General features: G+C 34.1%; 1 protein-coding gene across 3 annotated transcripts in view; it reads left to right on the top strand.

Annotated features, from left to right (window-relative positions):
* The window catches only part of AFF3 (AF4/FMR2 family member 3), a 650,210-nt gene that overhangs the window by 107,335 nt on the left and 519,785 nt on the right, over positions 1 to 23,090 (top strand). For 2 of the 3 annotated variants that reach the window (XM_031963629.1, XM_031963627.1), the window contains exons 2-3: positions 3,511 to 3,631; positions 4,752 to 5,597. In XM_031963629.1, coding sequence (XP_031819489.1) covers positions 3,511 to 3,631; positions 4,752 to 5,597 — 967 coding nt within the window. Of the gene's footprint in view, positions 1 to 3,510; positions 3,632 to 4,727; positions 5,598 to 23,090 lie in introns of all 3 variants that reach the window. The other variant, XM_031963628.1, reaches the window with a different exon arrangement.

Here is a 23,090-nt window from a genome sequence, read left to right as displayed (position 1 = left end):
GTGTCTACCTACTAAATACTATTTCAAAAAAATTAAACACTGAGGAAAAGTTTAGATTTTAGAACTACAAATATCCCAAGTACAATTTTCTCTTCTTCCTTGACCCTGTCGTCTAATTTCTGAGGGGCTGATTTAGACTCTGTGCCTCCTCATGCTGGTCACTTTAAAGGCAGTTATTCAGAGCATTTTTTGTAGATGTGATTTTGGTCTTAAGGCTTATTTCACATGAAGGTCATCGTCTGGACTCCCAAATCTAATGACTTATAATAAATTTCCAAAGATGTATTAAAATGCTAATAGTCTACCTCTTCTGGCCATTTTAACATTCCATAATCTTAAATTTAAATAAAATGGCCTCAGGCTTTCTAAGAGCTTTGCCTGAAGCATATTGACGGATTTGATCAGCTGATTTGAATTTTAGGTAAGGGGACTAAGCTAAGAGTGTTTATTTTATTTATGACCCCTACTGTTATATGAAAACACTTTATTTTACTGAAGAATAGTTAGCTGAATGAAAAGTATGAAACATGTTTTTATTCAGATCAATCAAGAGCACTTAATAATAATTACTATTCTTATTACAGAACATATATCATCAAAATGATAAACTATTGCATTATATGGCACTTTAACTTTTCAAAGTATTTTAAATTGTATTATTTCATTTATCTGTATAAAAGTACTATAAGATAATTTAGTGAGAAGGTAATGTTAGATTTTAAAGACAGTGTCTTCCATTGGAGCTGCCCTTTCTTCATCTCATGCTAGGTAGGGATCACATTTCATAAAACTGCTTTCTATTTCCCATGTGTGACTCTATCCAATACTGGAAGGCTTAGCTTTTGAAAGGCTACCAGGAACCTATCTCTGTTCAACTAGTCGCTTAGTTGGGCTCCCTGAGTCTGCTGCACTCACTTAACTCACCCATTTCCAGGACTAATTCTCCCTTGACTCTATGATTGGGAGTTCTCTGAAGTCAAGTCCTGACTCTACTTTTTTTCCTCAGATTTTTGAAATATCTCCTATTAAAATACATTACGGTCAAACAACTTTGACCAATATACTTTATTAAACTGGTATCAGCAAAACTCTAGTTTGAACTCGGGTCCTCCTGACTTCAAGGCAGGTATTCTATCCACTGGAGGACCATCTAGCTGCCCCAAGATTTGAATTTGAAACCAAACCGTAAAAATGGGGATAATAATTGCCCCTACCTCCCTAGGGTTGTTGTGAATAACAAATAAGATAATATTTGTGAAATGCTTAAATCAGTACTTGGCACATAGCCTAAGCACTATGTAAATGCTTACTCTTTTTCCCTGCTAGAAACAAGAGATTTTACATATATATATGCTATCTCTGCTGCTCCTGGGCTAGCAAACTTAAAGGCTACCATAGGTATGAATGGTCTTTTTCTAATCTTTGGCTAGTTAGCTTTCCAATCCTATTAGTAGGAAACATTTAGATTAACAAGAATAGGATTTACACTTACAGGAGTAGGATGGTATGGGAAACAAATTACAGATAAATGAAGAAATTAAGAAATAATTTGCCTAAGACCATACACATAGTGTTACTTCTCTGACATTATGGTCCTCTTTGAGAATGAAGGACAAATAACAACTTGTGAATAGTAGGAGCTGCCCCACTGGCAAGTTCTAACTGGGCAATGCAGCTCTAGTTGGGCAAAAAACAGTTCCTTCCCTCCCTACCTCCTCTCCTTCCTTCTTTCCCTCTCTTCCTCCCTCCCTCCCTCTTCCCCTTCCTCCCTTCCTTCTTCCCTCTCCCTCCCTCTTTTCCTTTCCTTCCTTCCTTCCTTCCTTCCTTCCTTCCTTCCTTCTTCTTTCCTTCCCTCCCTTCCTCCTTTCCTTCCTTTCTTCCCTCCTTTTTTCCTTCCTTCATTCCCTCCTTCACTCCCTCCCTCCTTTTCCTCCTTCCATTCCTCCCTCCTTTTTCTCCTTCCCTTCCTCCCTCCTTTTCCTCCTTCCTTCCTTCCTTCTTTCCCCAAAAGAAGTTACATTTTGATCACTGAACCTTTATGATAGATTTTTTTTTAAGGACAAACTTTAAAGCCATTGATTGACTTGCCATAAATCCCAAACCAAGTTTCACTTGGTCATTATTTGGGCCCTAATGATTCAGAGTAAATATAAAAAGCAATTGTTTATGTTTTAGCCAGAAATCCTCCCAGATTGATTCATTGTTTGTCTGGGGTTTTTTGTTTGTTGAGGCCACTTTTTTGCCTCATTTCTTACCTAGTATAAATCACTGAATGGGTGAATGGTTTTTGCCTCAGTCAAACAGACCTGAGAAAGACCTTAGCTTAAAAGAACTGTCGTTCCTATTGTATCAGGGATCACCTCTTGTCATCCCGATCTGTATCTTCTCACTGGATCCAGATGGCTCCTGAGGATTGAGTGAGGCTGGTGACTTTGTACAATCCTCTGTCTCTTGAATCCAATTAACTTGCAAGTCATGGCATCATCTTCCTGATGTCATGTTCCTCTTTGAGGAAGAAGGACAAATAACAATTACTCCTACTACAACCACAGCCACTAACCATCACCACAGCTGCTACCCCCATTATTGCTGTGCCTTAAAAAAATTAGTGAGACTACATCAACAAAACAAGGTATTTCTTTCTTATGCGTAGGACCAAGTTTTCTCTTTTCTCTGTAACAAAGAAATGAAGAACTTCTTTAATTCTTTCTCTTGTCTACAGTCTGATTGCTTTGTATTTGTATTTTGGGAGAAGTCATTAAATTTTCTTATACAAAAAAAATCTAATTCTTTTTGTCTGATGGAATGACATAATTCAATTTCCTATCTCCCTCTTCATTGCCTGCACCCCCTCCTTCTCAACACATTTTTCATAGTTAGAAGGAGTGATGGTGTCAAATATATCAGAAGGAAGAATTGATTCAGTAGTAGTTTGACGACTTGGCTGATTAACAGAGATCAGAAGAAGGAGCATAACTGTGGAAACCACTCCAGCATGTAGTTTTAACAGCTCTTTAGGGAGCTAGTTAATGAAAGAATCACTACAGAAACACAGCCATGGAAAAAAAAGGAGCATTCCCATATAACACTCTGAGGATATGTCATAAGTGGAAATATGCTCATAATTTCTATTTACACATAGCTGTAATTACCGTCTGCTTTAAGATTACTTTCAGTCTTCTCCTGTCAAAGTTGCTTAGATATTTCCTTTTTCACATTTGAGGCAAAAAAGTTCAGTACAGGCTAGAGCTTGTCCTAAGTTTCTTTTTTCCTCTCCCCCCCCCCTTTTAAGAATTTAATTATCTGTTCTCCGTGTGAAGAAAGCACTAGTGTATCCAGGGACCTTGACTTCTACCGCCTGATTGGACTGGCATTAATCTGATTCATGTTCTTGTTATCATTGCCATTTGTCTGGGAAGCAGACTTCTGCACTTGTATTAATGCTGGATTGTGCTTTGCCCTTTAAATTTGTGTGAGTTTGGTTTTTCTCTTTTCTTTCTTTGGATGCAGTGTCTATGAACCAGACAGAAATGTATTACGGAGAAAAGAACGGGAAAGGAGAAATCAGGAAACTCAGCAAGATGATGGAGCATTTAGTACAAGTTACTCCCTCTTCAGTGAACCTTACAAGGTAGATGCTTTTCAGCTGTTTTCTCTCTATCTCCCTCTCCCACGGCCCCTACCCCCACCATGCCAGACTCTAGTTATGGGAGAGAATGCTAAAATTTAAATATACTGCTCTCTGTGCAGTCCAAGGGAGACAACACAGTCACCAGATGTGGGTTTCAACCTCACCAGATGTTGATTTATACTTCACATATCTTCAGTGGCTATGCATATTTGGTAAAATATCAAATGTTGTTATATTAGAGCTTTGGTTGCTAAGGATTTCAGCAATAAGATAAATCGTTAGATGTCTAATTAGTTCCCCAGGTGAAGGTTGTGTTGATCTAATCACTAAGCACTTAGCAAAAATAGTTAGAATTAAAAAAAAAAAAAAAAAAAGAGGTCGAGGTTACATTTTTTTAACATGCTTGGCTCATGCTTCCAGTCTGGGTCCCTCTTTGGATTGATAATGAAGAAACAATAGATGGATTATTTCTTATTTGTACTAAATACCGGAAATCTAATCTATCCCCCAAAATTAATTTTCTTCAGGAAATTTCACTGATATCAAGAGTTTCATGGAGCTTATAGAAAGCTCAGGATGATAGGTTTTCTGTAACCTTGGCTCCAAATGCCTATTAAAGCTACTATTTGGTTTCTCTTGCCTATCATTCTTTGTTTCTGAAAAGAATAATTGCATAGAATGTGTGGTGGTGGGGAATAAAGATTGGAATATTTAAGAGACCAACCTGAATTTTTGAGTAAGACTTCCAGTGAACTATCAAAAAAACCAAAATTTGATCATGGAGAGATTTAATCTAAATCACTTTGTACAGTTGCAATAGTAAATTTTCTAGTTTCCAGATAATATATTTTAACTGCAACATGATACCAGTGATGGATTTCTTCTTTATGTACTCTAAGGCTGTTTATAGCTTTTCCAGTACAGAGTGGCTTTAGAATGTTGACAAGTGTCTTCAGAGACAATGAGGAGCCAATCTTGAGATCAGCCCTTAGCTCTTTTTTAAAGGAGGCAGCTCTGTTTGCTATAAGGTCTTTAATAAAGGCACACTCACTATTTTTTTTTGGTTTTGTTTTCTTCTCTCTATTGTATTTTATAGCATGCTTGCTTTCTTTCCCCCCAGACTAACAAGGGGGATGAGCTCTCAAATCGGATCCAGAATACTTTAGGCAGTTATGACGAAATGAAAGACTTCTTGACTGACCGATCCAATCAGAGTCACCTTGTTGGGGTTCCCAAACCTGGGGTTCCACAGACCCCTATGAACAAAATAGATGAGCATTTCATTGCTGACTCAAGATCGCAGCCCCAGCCTCCTATCTGCAGCACATCATCTTCCACACCAGCAGCTGTACCTGTGCAGCAGAGCAAGAGGGTCACCATGGGCTGGCAGAAAGTTGGGCATCCTACATCTGATGGCCAGCAGAGGGCAAGCAAGCATGGGCATAGATTGCTTGATTCACACAATAGTGACTTCAAATCTGCTAACCAAAAAACCAGTAATGAGAAACCTAAACACTGTGTCTCAAGCCCCACATCCTCCTCCTCTTCTTCCTCTTCTTCTTCTTCCTCCTCCAACTCAGCACAACCAGGACCTCCAAGGACCATGCTTGGAGACGCTGTCAGCAGGCAACAGTCAAGGTCCAAGCAGAGCTGCAGTGTGGAAATGGGTCTTCAACCTCAAGAAAGGAACTCTGCCATGTCTGCCAAACACAGCGGTGGTGGGCACTGTGTCCAGAACTTCCCTCCTTCTCTTGCTTCCAAACCAAGTCTAATCCAGCAGAAACCAACTGCTTATGTTCGGCCGATGGATGGCCAAGACCAGGCCCCTGATGAATCTCCTAAACTCAAGTCTTCAACAGAAACTAGTGTACATTGTACCTCCTACAGAGGAGTACCTGTCAATAAAGCTGAATCATCCAGGACCAAGTCCAAGTTAGCAAAATTTAACATTCCCAAACAAGGGGAGGTAAGTCACTTTAAAAGATTATTTTCATGGAATTGCTGAGTAAATTAATTATTTATGTGTGATTCATGTGTGATTAATTTCCACTCACTCCTTTTTTTCTAACTCAGGAATATGGATATAAATCCCATATATGTATATATGTATGTGTATGTATATGTTATATGGATTCTCCAACATATATTATACATAAAATATTCATCTCTATCTACATATGCATATATACACACATGCATATATATCTATTCATATATAGAAAGAATCAGTAAAGAAATGCAGAAATATAATTTGTGATCTTTTTTTTTTTTTTAAGCTCATTTAAGATCAGGACTTTTAGTGTTTAAACTAAGCCAAAGTATCATGTCTATGAGGTTTTATTGTAGGGGTGATGACATGACTTCATTGTATCCCAGGTAATATATTTTGAAGAAAAAATTCTATATCATCTGACATATAATTAAGTGCATTACATAGTAGAAATAAAAGCACTTGAACGCAAATGATTGATGATGACTTTTTAATGTGTGAAAAGGTTATTTTTAATGGATTAATTTTTTTTATCAGTTTAGAAAAATCCCTTGTGTCTTGGCACAAAATGAAGCACATAATGAAAAGGATTGTTTTAATAAGAATATATTATTAGTGTATAAATATATCATTTTCATTCAATATTTGGAATTTTAAGACTCAGGTTCATTGGTATATATTAATCAGAATTTCTACTTGAACCCTCTGGTTCTCCCAGGAAAAAACTTAGTGCTACAAAAGATAGTAGATCCTTTTAGATCAAGTACTCTTGGTTTGTATTTTAATTTCTGTACTCATTGTTTAGTATTTCCATTACAAAATAAAGAGATGAAGAAAGGCGCGGATAGATTGAATGATATTTTATTTTAACATTTTTTGTTTAAAGATAAATTAACAAAGGATTTGGATCTAAAATGAGCTTTTCACATTAGAGAAGCATTTTAAATGTTACAAAGGGGGTTACCATTGGTTCTATATGTTTTCCTATTGCAAAGGCTTTGTGTTATCTCAACTTTGCTTCTTTCTCAGTTTTTAGCATATTGTTGTGTACCCAGTGAAGCTAAATTTCTCAAAGGAGTAACTAAAAAAAGCATAAACACACACATATGTACATATACAAATTTATGTATATGTACAAGAGAGAGACAGAAAGAAAGAGAAAGAGAGAGAGAGAAACACAGAGACAGAGAGAAGAAAGAAAGAGACACAGAGAGAAAGAAACAGAGAGAGAGAGAGAGAGAGACAGAGAGAGAGACAGAGAGAGAGAGAGAGAGAGAGAGAGAGAGAGAGAGAGAGAGAGAGAGAGAGAGAGAAAGATCTGTACAGGGTATCCAAAAGTCTCAGCACAGATTTAAATTATCAAATAGATTTTATATTTAATATAACTATACAGAATATTTGAATCCCAGGTCTGTACTTATTAGCTGTTTGACCCTAGCCAAGTCATTTAACGTCTCTAGATCTCAGTTTCCTTACTTTGGAAGGTTATCTCTCCAGTTCCAACAATCTGTCCTATGAGCTTGAGATAGATAAGGCATATAGCTTCTGGCTCCATATGTGCTCATCTCTAAAATAAAAGCTTTAAACAGATAGTTCACCTGGCTCATTAAGAAACATAATTCCAAACACTAATAACAATTTGACTCAAAAAGACTTTAAAAAACCAATTTAACAATCAGATGAAATGAAATAAATGTCTTATGATTGGTCTATTCTGGTTGGACATCGGAAAATAAAGACAATATTTTTTAAAAATCATACAGTTTTAGAGATCTCCATAGATTAGGGATAAAGCAAATATTCTCAGAGAAGCCTCAAAAAAACTTCATATTTCTCAAATTTCTATAGAGCACACAATTTTTAAAGAGCAATAGCTGAAAACATTTATGAATCTTTGGATTAGTAATTGGCAATACTTCATTTGTAGTATTTACTTTTTTATATGAGGATAACTTTTTTAAAAAGTATCTCCAATCTCTTTTATTTAAGAAATCATATAGGTAGTACATTCATACAACCCTACAAAATTAGTCATTTTCAAACTAATTTACTTATCTTTATATCTTCCCTGCATGATCTAAGTATTTAAAGCATTTTAGCAAGGGGCTAAAACAGATGGTTTTTTTGTCTCATTAGACTCTTTGATTTCATGATCATCACCATCAGTGACTATTAGAGATAAAGCATTTCTCCTAGTTAAATTGGAATAGGACCTACCTTTAAATGTCTGGTAATAGGTACCCTAATACTATCTCTAGTCATCAAGAGCAGAAAATATCCTAGAGATCCACATAGGGAAAAACATATTATCAGAGCCTTCTTCTTATTCTAGTAAACTTTTCATGTTCTTTCCAAATGAGTAGAGTGAACTAGCTCTATTACGTTGTCTAAACAAGTGGAAAAGTATAACAATGAAGGAATCTTCCCCTCTCTATCTGCTCATTCCCACTTTTACCAAATACTTGATCACTGTATTTAGAGTTTGAAATTATTTTAGGGGTAATCTAGTCTAATTTCTCATTTTATAGACCAATCAATATTTATTACAAGTAAAAAAAAAGAGGCTCTTGGAATCCCTCATGTCCATATAGGTGCTAAAAATCAATCTGAGATCAAACTAACTCAGTCACAAACATTTATTAAATGGCAACTATGTGCTAAGCACTAAACTAAGTGCTGAGGATACAAAGACAAAGGTAAAAAGACAGTCATTATTCTTAATGAGTTCACAGTCCAATGAGAGAAACAGTATGAGCTTAACTATGTACAACAAAACTATATACAGAATATAGTTGAAATCATCAACAGAGTTAGGCTACTAAAATAAAGGGAAAATAGGAATGGTTTTCTATAGAAAGTGGGATTTAGCAGGAATTTTAAGGACAGCAAGAGGCAGAGAAAAGAAGGGAAAGAATCCCAGGCAGAGGGAGTCAGTTAAAATGTTTGGAATCAGGAGATGAAACATCTTATTTGAAGAAAACGAAGGCTAATGTTAATTATAGTGTATATGGATGTATAAGGTATAAGAAGATTGGAAAGGTATAGGGGGACCCAGGTTAATAGACAGGTTTTGATATTTGATCTTGGAGGTGAGAGAATCAGTGGAGTTTGTTGAGGATTGGGGAGTGGTGGACATAGTCAAACCTGCATTTTAGGAAGATCTCTAACATGCAAATAAAGGGTAGAGTGAAGTCAGGAGTGATATACCAGAAATTTTTTTCCCCATTTCATATTATTTGGTTGAATGCCATCTATTACTGAAGTGAGTAATTTGAAAAATAGTAAAAAAGAGAGCTGTTCATTAAGAATTGATGTAGAAGTTGGGGCCAATTAATTATAAATGTTTGCCTTTGTTTTAAACAAAATTGTTAGTTTAGCCAAAGACATTAAAAGCATAGTTGTGTGAAGCAGATAAGAGAGAGGTATAATAGGATCCTATAACAGTCTTTTGTTTTAATTGAAGGTATATTCATGATGAGAAAATAACTTTTCATAGGTATTAATACAGTGTTATGTATGTCATCTATAATCTTTTATTGTTCTGCATCTACAAAACACATTTGTTTGTGGATTTGTTTTTTAAAAAACCTTTAAGAGGAACTCAAGATTGTCAGTTGCAGGTACATAATTACATATTTCTATTTATTCCTATAAAATCTCAGACCATGACAAAATATATGATAAAGGTCATCAATGAATAAGTATAGCTTAGAGCAGATCTTCTTATATGAAGACTTTTTTACTTAGGTAGCACCTTTGTTAAAATATGTATATGAATACATATACATATATATGTGTGTGTGTGGAGGGAGAGTATGTATGTGTGTTTATTGTTAATTCTGACATCAGTTATTTCAGAATTTTATGATGAGGGATATTATTGCCTGACCTTACAAAAGGAAATTGATTTTGAGGAAAATATTATGATTTGACTAGTCTTACTCAAGAGGTCAGTGATTCTACCTGGAATACACATAAGGCCAAATGCTATTATTATATATGTGTTCTTTAAGATTATTCATTAAAATTATGTTTACGTGATGTCAAAACAACTCAGAAATTCCGCGGGAAAAAAGTCAGGTGACAACTATGATATGGTGCAGACAAATGAAACTAGCAAATATTTATTGAATATCTACTATGTGCAAGGTCCTATGTTAGTGCTATGGAAGATACAAACACATATAAAATGGAACCCTGCCCTCAAGATGCTTACACTTGAATTGAGAAAATTAAACACTAATTTAGAATTAGAAAATTTTCATTATTTTACTTTCTTGTTAATTAATTTTGAGGCTAAATTTCTTCTACATCTAAGATAAGTACCTTTCCTTTTGTGATAATTTGTAATAAAATATATCCTATAAATATATGTATGTTGAAAATTGAAAATTTGTGAATACTTTTTGTCTGATCTGGCACTTTCTGAAGTATTCATTCTCTGCAATATATTCCACATCTGTAATTATGGAGAATTATTTGTTATTACTCATTCTTCAATAACAAGGTAATTAGTATATAAAAATTCCCTGAAAATTTATTTGGAAGTTTTAATCATCTGGGGACTTCCTTAACTTATGCACCTGCCTCTTTGCTAGTTTTTTCCCAAGCTTTCTCTTTCTCTCTCTCTGTCTCTCTCTGTCTCTCCTCTTCTCTCTCTTCTCTCCTCTCTCTCTCTCTCTCTCTCTCTCTCTCTCTCTCTCTCTCTTCTCTCTTAATAAAAGACATACTTTTAGTATCATAGTAAGGGTCTTTTTTACCCTTGAGCTCTACCCTTCATTAAAATGAATTTCCCCTGGAGTTTCATTTGGAATGGGGGCTACTTTTCAATTTGAGGCAAGAATTTTAATGAATGACAGAAATATACCAAACTTTGTTTCCAAATGGAATAATTTTTTTTTAGTTTATGGATTAGTCCCTTTGAGCTCATAAGGTAATTCAGAATCCAGTGTTCCAGTTATTAATAGAATCCAGACATTAAGGACCACTGCATAGTAAAGTTATAGCATTGTTAATAAAGTGATATTTTTATCCTGGAAAAGCACTTTGGATTAGACTAGTATTTTGGTAGAATTTATATATATATATATATATATATATAAAATTTTGAGTTTTGGAAAGCCAAAAAAGAGAAAAAAATGGATTGTGAAGAAGTCAAATATTGAAAAAAAAACTTTGGAATACAAAATATGTCTTATGGGCTACCTGGTTTAAAAGAACAAAAAAAAAAAAAAAAAAGTCTACTTAATGGAAGTCAAGTCCCTGAAAAGGCATCTGGACACTTGTATTTTAAACCTTTTTTCCCTTAGGCTAGTTATAGTGAAACACATTTGCTTGGGAAGTGTTGTAGTCTCATCAAGGTTTTTCCAAAACATCTGAATTACACCACTCTGGTTTCTGGTTTATGTTATTTTAATTAATTGAAATAACTTGAAACTGCCACAACTAAAAGTTTCCGGTGACTGGAGATTGGAGGGTTTAGGAAGCAAATGAATATTACCTTAATCTTATTAGCAACTTCTATGAAAGTGACAATTCACATTTTAGTTAAGTAAGGTTATAAATTCAGATTTTTAATTTTATACTTAATCCAAGAGCATCCAAAAACATTTTAAGGTTGGGGGGGGTAGTTAAAATTAATTAGCTAAAATCAATCATTGTAAAATACATATTTTACGACATATGTATAAATATCTTTAGGAGGCATGAGTTTGAGACATCTTAAAATTGTCATTTATGCTGTGAATGAAAATATAGAAGACACAGGTATTTCTTCTAAATAGCTTCTTAGAAAAGCAATTAACTGAGGGCTTTTTGCTTTGTGTGTGTGTGTATGTATGTGTGTGTGAGTGTGTGTGTGTTTTAAAGAAAAGTTCACAAAAGATAAATAATGTAGGCGTCTGATTTCCTGTCACTCTTGGTTACCTTTGTATGAAAATGGATCATTTCCAAATTAAAGCAGGCACCAGCCTGTCGAGGGAAAAAGGCATCTGTAGAGCAATGTGTACATTACATATTCATGCAATTCTAAATTTCTTAATTATATTTGAGATGTGTTACGTTTTCATATACTGAAATATGGTGGTACCTTATTGTTTAGTGATGAAATGACAGTATGAAGCATGCTCTTGGGCTCAGGTTACCCATCTGGCCCAGCAATCTTTTCCCCACTAATCTCCCCTCCCCCCAAACTGCCTAAGTATTACATAAATACATTTCCATGTGGTTGTTCAGTAATGGCAATCGTGAAAATAATATAGGACAGAAGTGTGGTCTGGGGTAAAGGGGGAGAGGGGGAACATTGTATTTAAGCCAGGATAGATGAGTTCAAATTTGGACTGTTGTGATTGCCTGCATGATCCTAGAAAGTCAACCAGCTTCTTGGTCTCAGTAAAATAAGAGGGTTTGAAATAATTCCTTCCTAAGGTCCTTTAAAATTTAATACCGTGACATGATACTTTGGATTATTATGGAAGTAATGGCATTTCAGAGACATGATACTGGAGAAAGAGACAGACAGACAGACAGACACACACACACACACACACAGAGACAGAGAGAGAGAGAGAGAGAGAGAGAGAGAGAGAGAGAGAGAGAAGAAAGAAAGAGACAGACAAACAGAGACAGACAGACAGAGAGAGACAGAGACAGAGACAGAAACAGACAGACAGACAGACAGACAGAGACAGAGAGAGACAAAAATCCACAGAGAGAGAGAGAGAGAGAGAGAGCGCGACAGAGAGACAGATAGAGACAGAGACAGAGAGAGAGAGAGAGAGAGAGAGAGAGAGAGAGAGAGAGAGAGAGAGAGAGAGAGAGAGAAAGAGAAAGAGAAAGAGAAAGAAGAAAATCCAGCCTCAGGTTCTCTTCTACATTGCTGACCCCTAGTCTTTCTTGTGGTTGGGAACTGTTGTTTCCTTTATTTGTAACAGGTGGGTCATAATGAAGCTTGGCAAAGGGGGAAAGTTTTCATTTTTATTTGTTCTTTTATGTTCAGCCAGCATTTGTTTGAAAGGTAATGTGCTTTCAAAGAACTTAAAATAACCTTAGGTTTTCATAACCTTTCTTTGAAGGTATCAAGAAAGTACATTATAATGTGCCCTGTTGTGTTATGTTGTTATTTCTACACCTCCTTCCCCCTCCAGACTCTGTAAAATTCATACCATAAAACCAAGTTTTTCAGCAAAGTAGGTGGGAACCTACTAATTAGAATGGAGGTACTTGGGGGAGGAGCACTGTGATGGAAGTTATGTGAAAATTTTACTTTCTCCATGATTGTTCTCTTACTTTTCATAAAACTTGCTCCCATGGTTCCATCATGAAAGGCTACCCATTTATTTGTACTTGTACTGAAACTATATTGCTTATAGTATCTTCTATAACCAATCCTAGCATTAATAACCTTATTAAATCTGTGTTCAAGTTTAAGCATTAATAAGCTTATTAAATCTTTGTTCAAGCTTAACTGTATGACCCAGAGATTTTCCAAACTGTTTCTTACCCCCTTCATAGCTTCATTCTGCTGGTTAATGTGATAAAAACATGTGAAAATTTCCAGACACAAAGTTAGAACCACCTCTAACAAAAACAAGTATAGAGGGGATAATAAAGAATTAATGGAATTCTGAAAGAAAATGTGTATAGAAGAAGCACAGTATCTGTGTGTTAAAAATAAGTAAAACTTTTAAGAAGACTGATTGGATCTGAATGCAGAAGAACAGAATAATCACTCTTGCCTATTTATTGCTTAGTTGCCTTAAGGGATTGAGATTACCACCTCTTGCATCAAAGTTGCTCATTGTAAATCATTATAAAATTGTGTGTATGTGTGTGTGTATAAATACAGGTGTACACATAAATATTTTTCTAGCTGAGGCATATAGTAAGACATATGTACTCTTAATTTCCAATTAAATAAGATATTAGAATAGAAGTTTAGGGGAAAATTATAAAATTTAAGTAATAAATCTTTAGAATAGCTCATTCAAGCATACCTCACTGAAGCCACAGAGCATTAAATAGCTTTAAAAAGAAATATTTTTTCCTTTTTTTATAACTACTATTTTATTTTTCCCAATTACATATAAAGTAGTTTTCAACATTTTTATAAGATTCGAATTTCAATTTTTTCCCATCCCTCCCTACTAACCCTCTTCCCCAAGAAAGCACACAATCTAATATAATAGATTATACATGTACAATCATGTAACATATTTCTACATTAGTCATATTGTGAAAGAAGAAATGGAACAAAAGAGAAACGCCCCCACACGCACATACACAAATGAAAATAGTATGCTTTGATCTGCATTTAGACTCTATAGTTCTTTCTTTGGATGTGGATAACATTTTCCATCATGAATCTTTTGGAATTAGCTTATAGATCAGTATATTGTTGAGCAAAACTACATCTGTCATAGTTGATTATTGTACAATGTTGCTATTACTGTGTACAATGTATTCCTGGTTCTGCTCACCTCAGCTACCTTAGTTTATGTACGGTTTCCAGGTTTTTCGGAAACTTACCTATTCATCATTTATTATAGTCCAATAGTATTCCATTACATTCATATATCAAATTTTGTTTAGCCATTCTCTGACAGATGGATATTCCCTAATTTTCCAATTCTTTGCCACTGAATAAAAAGCTGCTATAAATATTTTAGTACTTATAGGTCCTTTTCCCTTTTTTGTAATCTCTTTGGGATATAAATCTAGTAGTGATATTGCTGGATCCAAAGAGTATGTGTAGTTTGATTGCCCTTTGTGCATAGTTCCAAATTGCTCTCTAAAATGTTTGGATAAATCCACAACACCCCAAAAATGCATTAGTATTCCAATTTTCCAACATCTTCTCCAATATTTGTCATTTTCCTTTTATATCATATTAGCCAATCTGAGAGATGTGAGGTGGTATCTGAGAATTATTTTGATTTGCATAAAAAGAAATATTTTCAATCTAATTAAGTCATTTTGCAGCATGTTTTTGTCCTAATTCTTTATAATACCTTTAAAATTAGGTTTAAGTGGAATCCACTTAGTGGTACTTGTGAAGAATTATATTCAGTAGGATGTATGAAAAATATTCAGATTAGGCAGTTGAGTGGAATATGTAATTAATATTAGGAGCCAGCCTCTCCCATATGTACCCACCTTCCAAATGACATTGCATTGATCATTGATAGGGTCCCAAGTACACAATCTTCTTGTTAACTGTGGTCAGATAGTTAACAATTAACAATATTCCCTATTTGACCTAAATAGTCCTTACAAGATAAGGAACTTGAGCTGTAGCAAGAGGTTAAGAATATAGAAAGATGGTAGAAGTGGACCAGGAAGAAAAGGTGACATAATATAATGGTAGAAAGATATTGATCTGGAGTCAGAAGACCTGCTTTTTAACATGAAAACTAGACAAACTAAAGGATCCCTGGACTTCTACTTCCTCATCTGTAAAATAAAGGAGTTGTATTAGATGCCTAATAAAGTCCTTCTGGGAATAAAATAGTAATTATAGTCCTAAAAAATAACTAGAGCTTATCATTCTAAAGTCCTACTTCTTTTTGAATTTCTATGCTTGCCCACTTAACAATTACTCTTTATATTTTGTGTGAATAGAAAAGCAAATACATCTCACAAATAATTTGAGTTACATTTTTCTTTTTTAAAAATTTTATAGAAAAAATTTATTATATACTTATTTTATTCTGAATTTAAGAAATAAAACAAGCATTTCTACAAGATAGTTGAATAGAAAAAAAGATGATTGCACATGAAGCTACAAAACTATTGTGTATATAACTTGCTATCCCTTTAAAATATATAATAAAGTTATCACGTAGTTTCTTTTTTTCCTTACTTTTGTGGGAAGGAAGAAAGAAAAAAACATGTTTAGTGATATACATAAATACAACACGTGTAAAATCAAATATGTATGCTTTGCCCTAGAAAAAAAACAAAATAAAAACATAAGCAGAATGAGTCAGTGGATTGAAAGGGAGTCCTAAATAATCTATTTCTTCCTTCCTTCATTTTGTTTGCACTACATACAAAATTTTTCTTTAGTTTATTGACAAAGATTTCAGAAGAATGGGGAATAGGGGGGAAAAAAACTATTGGTAAATATGCAATCAGTGCATACTGTGTAGATTTTTCTAGGTCTTATGATTTTCAAAATCTTTTTGGAATGAATGTTTAAAGCATTTAAAAGATTATAGTGTCATAGGTGTTTTTGAAAGACAGTTCAATTATAATTGTTATTGTTTACTGAATCTCCAGAGGCAGGTTGGTATAGTAGCTAAGAGAACCAGTGTCAAAGGCAGGAAAATCTGAGTTCAAAAACTACCTCTGATGTATACTAGCTTATGCAATGCTGGGCAAGTCACTTAATTTGTTAATACTCTAGGCCAGAGGTGTCAAACACATGGCTGCCACAAGTCTCCAGTGGGATCTGAGCCAGATTAAAATGTAACTGTGAAACTTTTAACAAAATAAACGAAAATACAATAGAATATAAGTAATGTTAACAAATAGTAACTGATGGCACAGTGGATAGAGTTTGGGGCCTGAAATCAATAAGACTCATCTTCCTGAATACTAATCTGGCCTCAGGCACTTACTAGCTGAGTGACCATGAGCAAGCTCCTTAACCCTATTTACCTCAGTTTTTCTTCTGTAAAAATGAGCAGGAGAAGGAAGAGTCAGACACAAGTGAAAAATGACTTAACAATAAAAAAAATATTGCAAAGAAGAAACTGACCTACATTGATATAGGGAATTTTCTCGCTAGGAAGTTCCCTATACCAATAAAATCACAGATCTAGTTTTCTCTGTTGACTCTATTATGGTAATTATCTCAGCCTCATCCATGAATAATACTTTCAGTAGGTGCTACTCTGGGTGCTTTTAGTTTTCATGTTTTGTCACATTTCCTCCTCCAATTATCCGTGGTGATTAGTTATTTGATACCCTAATCAAAAATTACACTTTAGCTGGTACAATCAAATGTATGTTATATAAGACTGTTATTCTAAATATACATCCTTCAAAAATGTTGTCTAATATACTGTATTAGGGCTCACTTATCTCTTTTCCTACTTAATATAGTAAATAATGTGGGCTCTGTCAACATCACAGCCATCCAGTAAAGTAAATATTTTAGTCAGTAACTATTTGGTCTATACAGAATGACTAAGATTGGTCTAGCCCCCACATATTTCCCTGAAATAAGCATATATTTTTGCCCTATTACATAAATTTTACTAGGGTATCTAATGTATGTCCTTAATACATTTGTCAATTAGATCTTTAAGTCACATACTTCATCATTTTGTACAGTACTAGACACAACCTCCAAACACTTCCAGGTAGACACAAAAGTGAGAGAAAACACTTCTTTAGAGTTCTGAGTTTGTGAAATTCTTGTATAAGATTTGTGGTCTCTCTAAAATCAGAGAATCTGCATTAGTTGTTAGGTGGAAGAAACTCCTTATCTGAACCATTAGTGTGGATTTATTCATAGAAATCTGATATAAAATTTTGGGTTACCTAAATGGAAATGAACAAGAGATGATCCTTTGACCCAGAAGATTACTTTTTTGTGTTGGTATTCACAGTTGCAGAAAGATGTGCTAACAGACAGACTTATTTTTTTCTTCCTTTTATTTCATGCTTGAATTTTTGAAAATATGGCTTATACACATTCATGAATCTGAAACTGGTATTGAGAAAAATCACTATCCTTGTCAATCAATAAAGAAGAGTTTATTAATTATACTATGTATAGGCCCTGGGAGTCCCTAATCAAAAATGAAAAAGTCTCTACTCTCAAGTAGCTTACATTCTGTCTGAGAGGCATATACACTAATGAATATGCCTTTGTGTATAAGAGATGGAATTATGAATATCTGATCAAAGAATCATAAGATCATAGATTAAGAACTGGAAGTGAATTTATATATAGATTAATTCAACCCCTTTATATATAAGAAAACCAAGGCAAATTGATTTATCCAAGGTTACATATATATTCATTTGAATCCAAGTTTCCGTGACTCAAATTCTTTCCACTAGAATGGAACAAATGGAAAATTTGTTCTATTTCTGTTTCAAGTAATTATTTTAAAGTCATTATTTTCTTGCTTTTACAGTGATTTCCCTGTATCTTACCTTCCCTCTTTGGGTATTTAAAAAAATTAGGCACATCATATTGATTCTTCTGCCTACTCACCAACATTAATTTAGAGCTTAAATTTTATTTTCTTGATTCTGAAATGATTCCCTAAATTTTTTGGACCAAAGAACTTTATCAATTATCTGTTTGAGTTCATTATGTCATTCTCTCCCTAATAAGAAGTATATCCATTCAGCAAACATTTATTGAACTCCTAGATATGAGTCCCTAAGCAGACATGTTTGAAAAATAGGGAGTAGAGCAGTTTGGATGGATTATAAATAGAAAATTAACCTTCTGAATAGAACATGGGTTATTGTAGTAACCTGGTTTTCTGATCTCTCGAGATTTGAAGGTACAATTGGATTGAATAATTAATTAGGGAGATCAAAAATCTGAGAGAAAATGAAAAAAAGGAAGTATCTTCTTCCCAAGAGCATATAAAATTATTCTAATCAGCAGAAAAATCCAACAATGTGAATTTAGAAAAAAGATTATAAAATCCTTTAAATGATTAAATTATACTGTTACCCAAAAGAAAGGGATTATGAAATTTTAGCATTAAATAAATGCCTACTTGATAAAATTGTTTTCAAACTCAGACCTATGGGAGTGTGTGTGTGTGTGTGTTTGTATATGCATCTATATCTTTATCTAAATATTGATCCATGTATATTTATGTAAGTATAGATTTAACCATCTATATAAATTTAGTAAAACATACATATATGAATAGGGCTCAGTACAACATAAAGAATCTGAGCTTCTAAACCTAAGTGGAATCAGTTTCAGAGTAGAAGATTTAAAAAAATAAATAAAATTTTATTAATGCCTTTTTTTTTAAACATCATAGCAGTTTTAGAAAATAATTTTTCTTCCCTCTAACACTTGTGATTCTTCCAAAAAAAAAGGAAAGCACTTAAGCAAAACCAACCAACACAGTGATTATATCTGATAATGTAAACATTTTATACCTATACTGTCCCATATCTACCAAAAGGAGGAAGGCTTAATTTCTCATTTCTTCTCTGGCATCAATCTTTATGACTAATCTTTATAACTCAGAGTAATGCATTGCTCCTCCAGTTCTGCTTAATTCCATTAATAATTCCATCAGTCTGTTAGTCTTCTTAGAATTGAAATCTTGGAGACACTCTTGATACTCTCTCTCTTTATTCTTTCTTCCTTTGTAATGAATCCACCTCTGTCCCTTCTTGCTACTGTCTCTTACATTGCTTCTACCTTGATAGAAGTCCTCTTGCTCTATTCAAGAAACATTTAGGAAACACCTACTCAGTGGCAGCTCTGATTAGAGATCTGACCTCAGAGCCCAGAAGATCTACATCTGCCTCTGCTATCTACTGGCTGTGTGTATCTATCTTTCCAGTCTTTTTCTCCCCTCTACAGATCCATCATTCTGCTCAAAATAATTTATCTATTTATTGTTCCTCAAATAGGTTATGCTCATTTATTCCCTCTTTGATCACACCATTTTTCACAATCAGAATACCCTGACCCTTCCTTTTCCCTTGCCTAAAAAATCTTCCTTCAATTGTCAGCTAAAGCTTGCTTCTTCTCCCTCAAAGCCTTCTCCAATCACCACAGTCTTCAATCCTTTTCTAAATTCTCAAAGCTCTTACTGGTAATGTTCCCCATGGTAACTTAGCACATACTCCTTTATCTATTTTATGCACATACTCCAACTTCTTATCCTGCTCCTTATGGACATGGGTTCATGTTTTGCTATCTTTTATATTTCTAGTATCTATCATCAGAGTTGTTGCTAAGATCAGGTGAGTAGAGCTTTCCCCCAGGATATTGAAATTTGGAAGATGATAATAAGCCTTATAGTTTTTCAGCCACATGGAAATGATAGGATTTGGCATCTAGTTAGAAACAATAATAAGTTAAAATAGGACGCCCCCAGAAGGAATACTTTTTGCCCTTCACTGACTGGTTGCACTCCAAGTGCTTCCCTGACCCAGTCCTGTACTATGCCACCAAAGTAGCTTTTATAGCAAAAGTTGCCATATTGTACCATGGAATCTGTTTCTGTACCTCTCTCACTTTCCCCCAAACCAAATAAAGAGTACATTTGGATACCATAAGTTAAAAATAACATTCTGGTTATGATGTAAATGATTTTTTTCTTTTATGAAAATATTTTCAAATAGTAGACTTTCTTTAAATTTTATATAGCTTTAAACTATTAAGTTAAGACTAATGAGCCTAGTATATGCTTTGGTTGTTTCTCTAAGTTATTAGATAGATGCAATTATTCAGTTGCATTCTGTGAACTTAGTTACTCTAGTAACTTCTCAAAATTTGTAATAATGACAATACATAGGACTGGTTTTATTTTTCAGTTTTATCATTATGCTTCTAGCACTATAAGTAATGCCTTGCAAAAAGTAGCAAGGATAAATACTAGTTGAATTGAAATGAATAGTTTTGTAATTTCCAAAATCCTTTTATGTTGACTTCTAATTTAATTTTCACAGCATTCTTCTGTGATGGCTAGACAAGAAAATTGAGGCTCCAAGTCATACATGCACTACTATAGGGCAATCAGGACCTGAACCCCAACATTCAGACTATATATCCAAGGTTCTTTTTCCTATAATGTACTATTTCTCTTTTGAAGAGGCTTTTAGAGTCTATAGTTTCACCCCTGGGGGGCCAATGTATGTAGCAAGCTTAGTTTCTGCCATCTGGTATATGCACAATGGTTACACAAAATTGGAATAGCCCAGAGAAATAAGAAGCAATAAGGTAAAGTTTGGGAATAAAAGAAAGGAACTATTGCCATTATTGGGTCATATTGGGTGTTTCTATGTTTTTGGAATATAAGGGCATTCTTATTTAGGGTCTCCTTATGATAATTTGGTTAGATAATTAAGGTAAAGGATCTTCTAAATAAGCTATACTGATAAGGTCCAAAAAAGCAACAGAGAAATAATTCTGCATCATCTCTAACAGGGCTAAATAGAAGAAGGATCCATGAATTAGCCATCATAGCTTCCAGTTTTTAGGTCTTGACTTTACTCCTAATTTTTATGTGGCAGTTTTCTTAAGGCTTTGGGTTTAATCTTAGGTATCTGGGAAATGGGTGGCTTATACCTTTCTTCCCTGGATTATAGCAATATTATAAAGATAAATGTCATTTGCATGAAATAATCTGAATTCCTAGAAAAATGGAGCTCAGTGTATTTTTTGATATATTTTCAGTAGTTGCTCAAGGATCAAAAAAGACCTTCTGATGTACCCTAGTTCATCATCATAGTTTGGTAATTGCCCCCCCAAAAAATCAATGACAGATATAAAGCACAGGAATTTGATTGAACTACGTATAAATATAGACAGCAATGTAGGCCATTCTTTCTCAGTATGAAAATGTCTTTGGATAATAAGTGGATTCCTATCTAAATTCATGAGTTCTTTTATGACATTTTAGGTTAAGCCTGAAATAGATTAATCTTTTTCTGATAAAGTTTCATAAGCTGTGATTTCTCTGGTGACCACATTTAATTGGATATTAAATAAAGTGCTTATCTTTACACCAACAGGTTTTATAGTTGGATTTTACCCCTGAACTGTATTTCACAGATTAAATAACTAGAAGTAAAAAAAAAAATAAATTCTTGCTTAAACCATGATCAGTTAAGATTAGAAATTAGAATATGCCCAGTTGTGCATGTTTTTCAAATGTAAAAAATCGAAATTTAGACTTAACCCTAAAGGATATGAGGAAGGCAAGTTATCTTGAATATGGTTGTACCAGTCAAAAAGAAATTTGCTTGGCTTTTCCTTATGTACACCCCCTGCTTCCCCAAACTCCACAGATTGGGAACAGCTTCTACTAAGTGGAAAAGTTCTATTTACAACCACAAAATTTGAAACATTTTGTGATAAAGTATTGATGGTTTTAATTTAAAAGTGAGACTTTTTTTAAATACTCTGAATCATAATAAGAAACAATCTTGACTTGGCCATTTTTCCTTGAGTATGGGAAATCAGATGAAATGCTCTTCAAATCTTTCAACAGTCTAATAGTAAATATTAATAAAATCTGTTATTGTAATATGTAGAATAATACACAAATGATACCCTTCCTTCATAATAAAAAGAAACAAATAGGAAAAAATAGCCCTCTGAAACTCTGGTTCTGAAAGTGAGTATAGTAAAAAAGAGTACTGGATTTACAGTCAAAGATCTGGATTCAAACATAGTTCTGCCATTTATCTCTTGTTTAACCTTGGTCAAGTCACTTTGGAATAGCTAGATGACATGGTGGAGAGAGTGATAGATCTAGAGTCAGGAAGATTCATCTTCCTGAGTTCAAATCTGGCCTCAGACATCATAATAACTATATGATACAGGGAAAGTCATTTCACCCTATTTGCCTTAAAGTAAATCTGTAAAATGAGCTGGAGAAGGAGATGACTAACCATTGTAGTATCTTTGCCAAGAAAACCCCAAATGGGACCATGAAGAGTCAAATGCTACTGAAAAGCAACTAAACAAGTTACTCTATCTTAGTTACTTAAGTCTGTGCAGATTGTGGCTCAGTGGATTGTGTTGGAGTCAAAAAGATCTAAGTTCAAAACCTACCTCAGACATTTACTGGCTTTATGGCCTTAAATATGTGAATTAACTTCTCCCAGCCTCAGTTTCTTCATCTGTAAGATGGGGATAATTAAGATGGGGATAACAATGGCAACTATCCTATAGGGTTGTCATGAAGACCAAATGAGGGAAAAAGAAGGAAAGAATAAGCAACATGTAGTGCCTCCTGTGTATCAGGCACTATAATAATTGCTTTACAAATTATAATTATAATTTGATACAACAATTCTGACGTACTAATTTATTTTTAATTATTATTATATAGTAATGTAATAATAAAGATATATTTATATAAATACTATATAATAATAATAAAAATCAGTAGTAGTAATAATAGCAGCAGCAACAGCAGATGGACAAGCTGTTCTTTTTGTTGATAAAAAGTTGGACTATGGAGTCTTTGAGGTTTCTTCAAACTCTAAATCTGTGATTCTATCTGATGCTACAGGATCAAGGCCAAGAAGGTTGTCACAGTTGACTTTAACTCATGTGTTCTATGAAACATAGGGCTCTACAGAGGCATAAAACAGGATGAAATAAAAAAAATCCAATAAAGCTTGAAAGTTGTTTAAGGGTAGAGAGATTTTATGCATGTGAAATTCCTTGTTACAGCTCCTGATTTCAGTTGAATTCCTTTGGGATAGGTCACTGTGCTTTATGACCTAAATCAT

Source organism: Sarcophilus harrisii, chromosome 3, assembly GCF_902635505.1.
Source record: "Sarcophilus harrisii chromosome 3, mSarHar1.11, whole genome shotgun sequence".
Taxonomy (NCBI): Eukaryota; Metazoa; Chordata; class Mammalia; order Dasyuromorphia; family Dasyuridae; genus Sarcophilus; species Sarcophilus harrisii.
The sequence above is the reverse complement of the archived record's forward strand: the minus strand, read 5'-3'. Positions and strand labels throughout refer to the sequence as shown.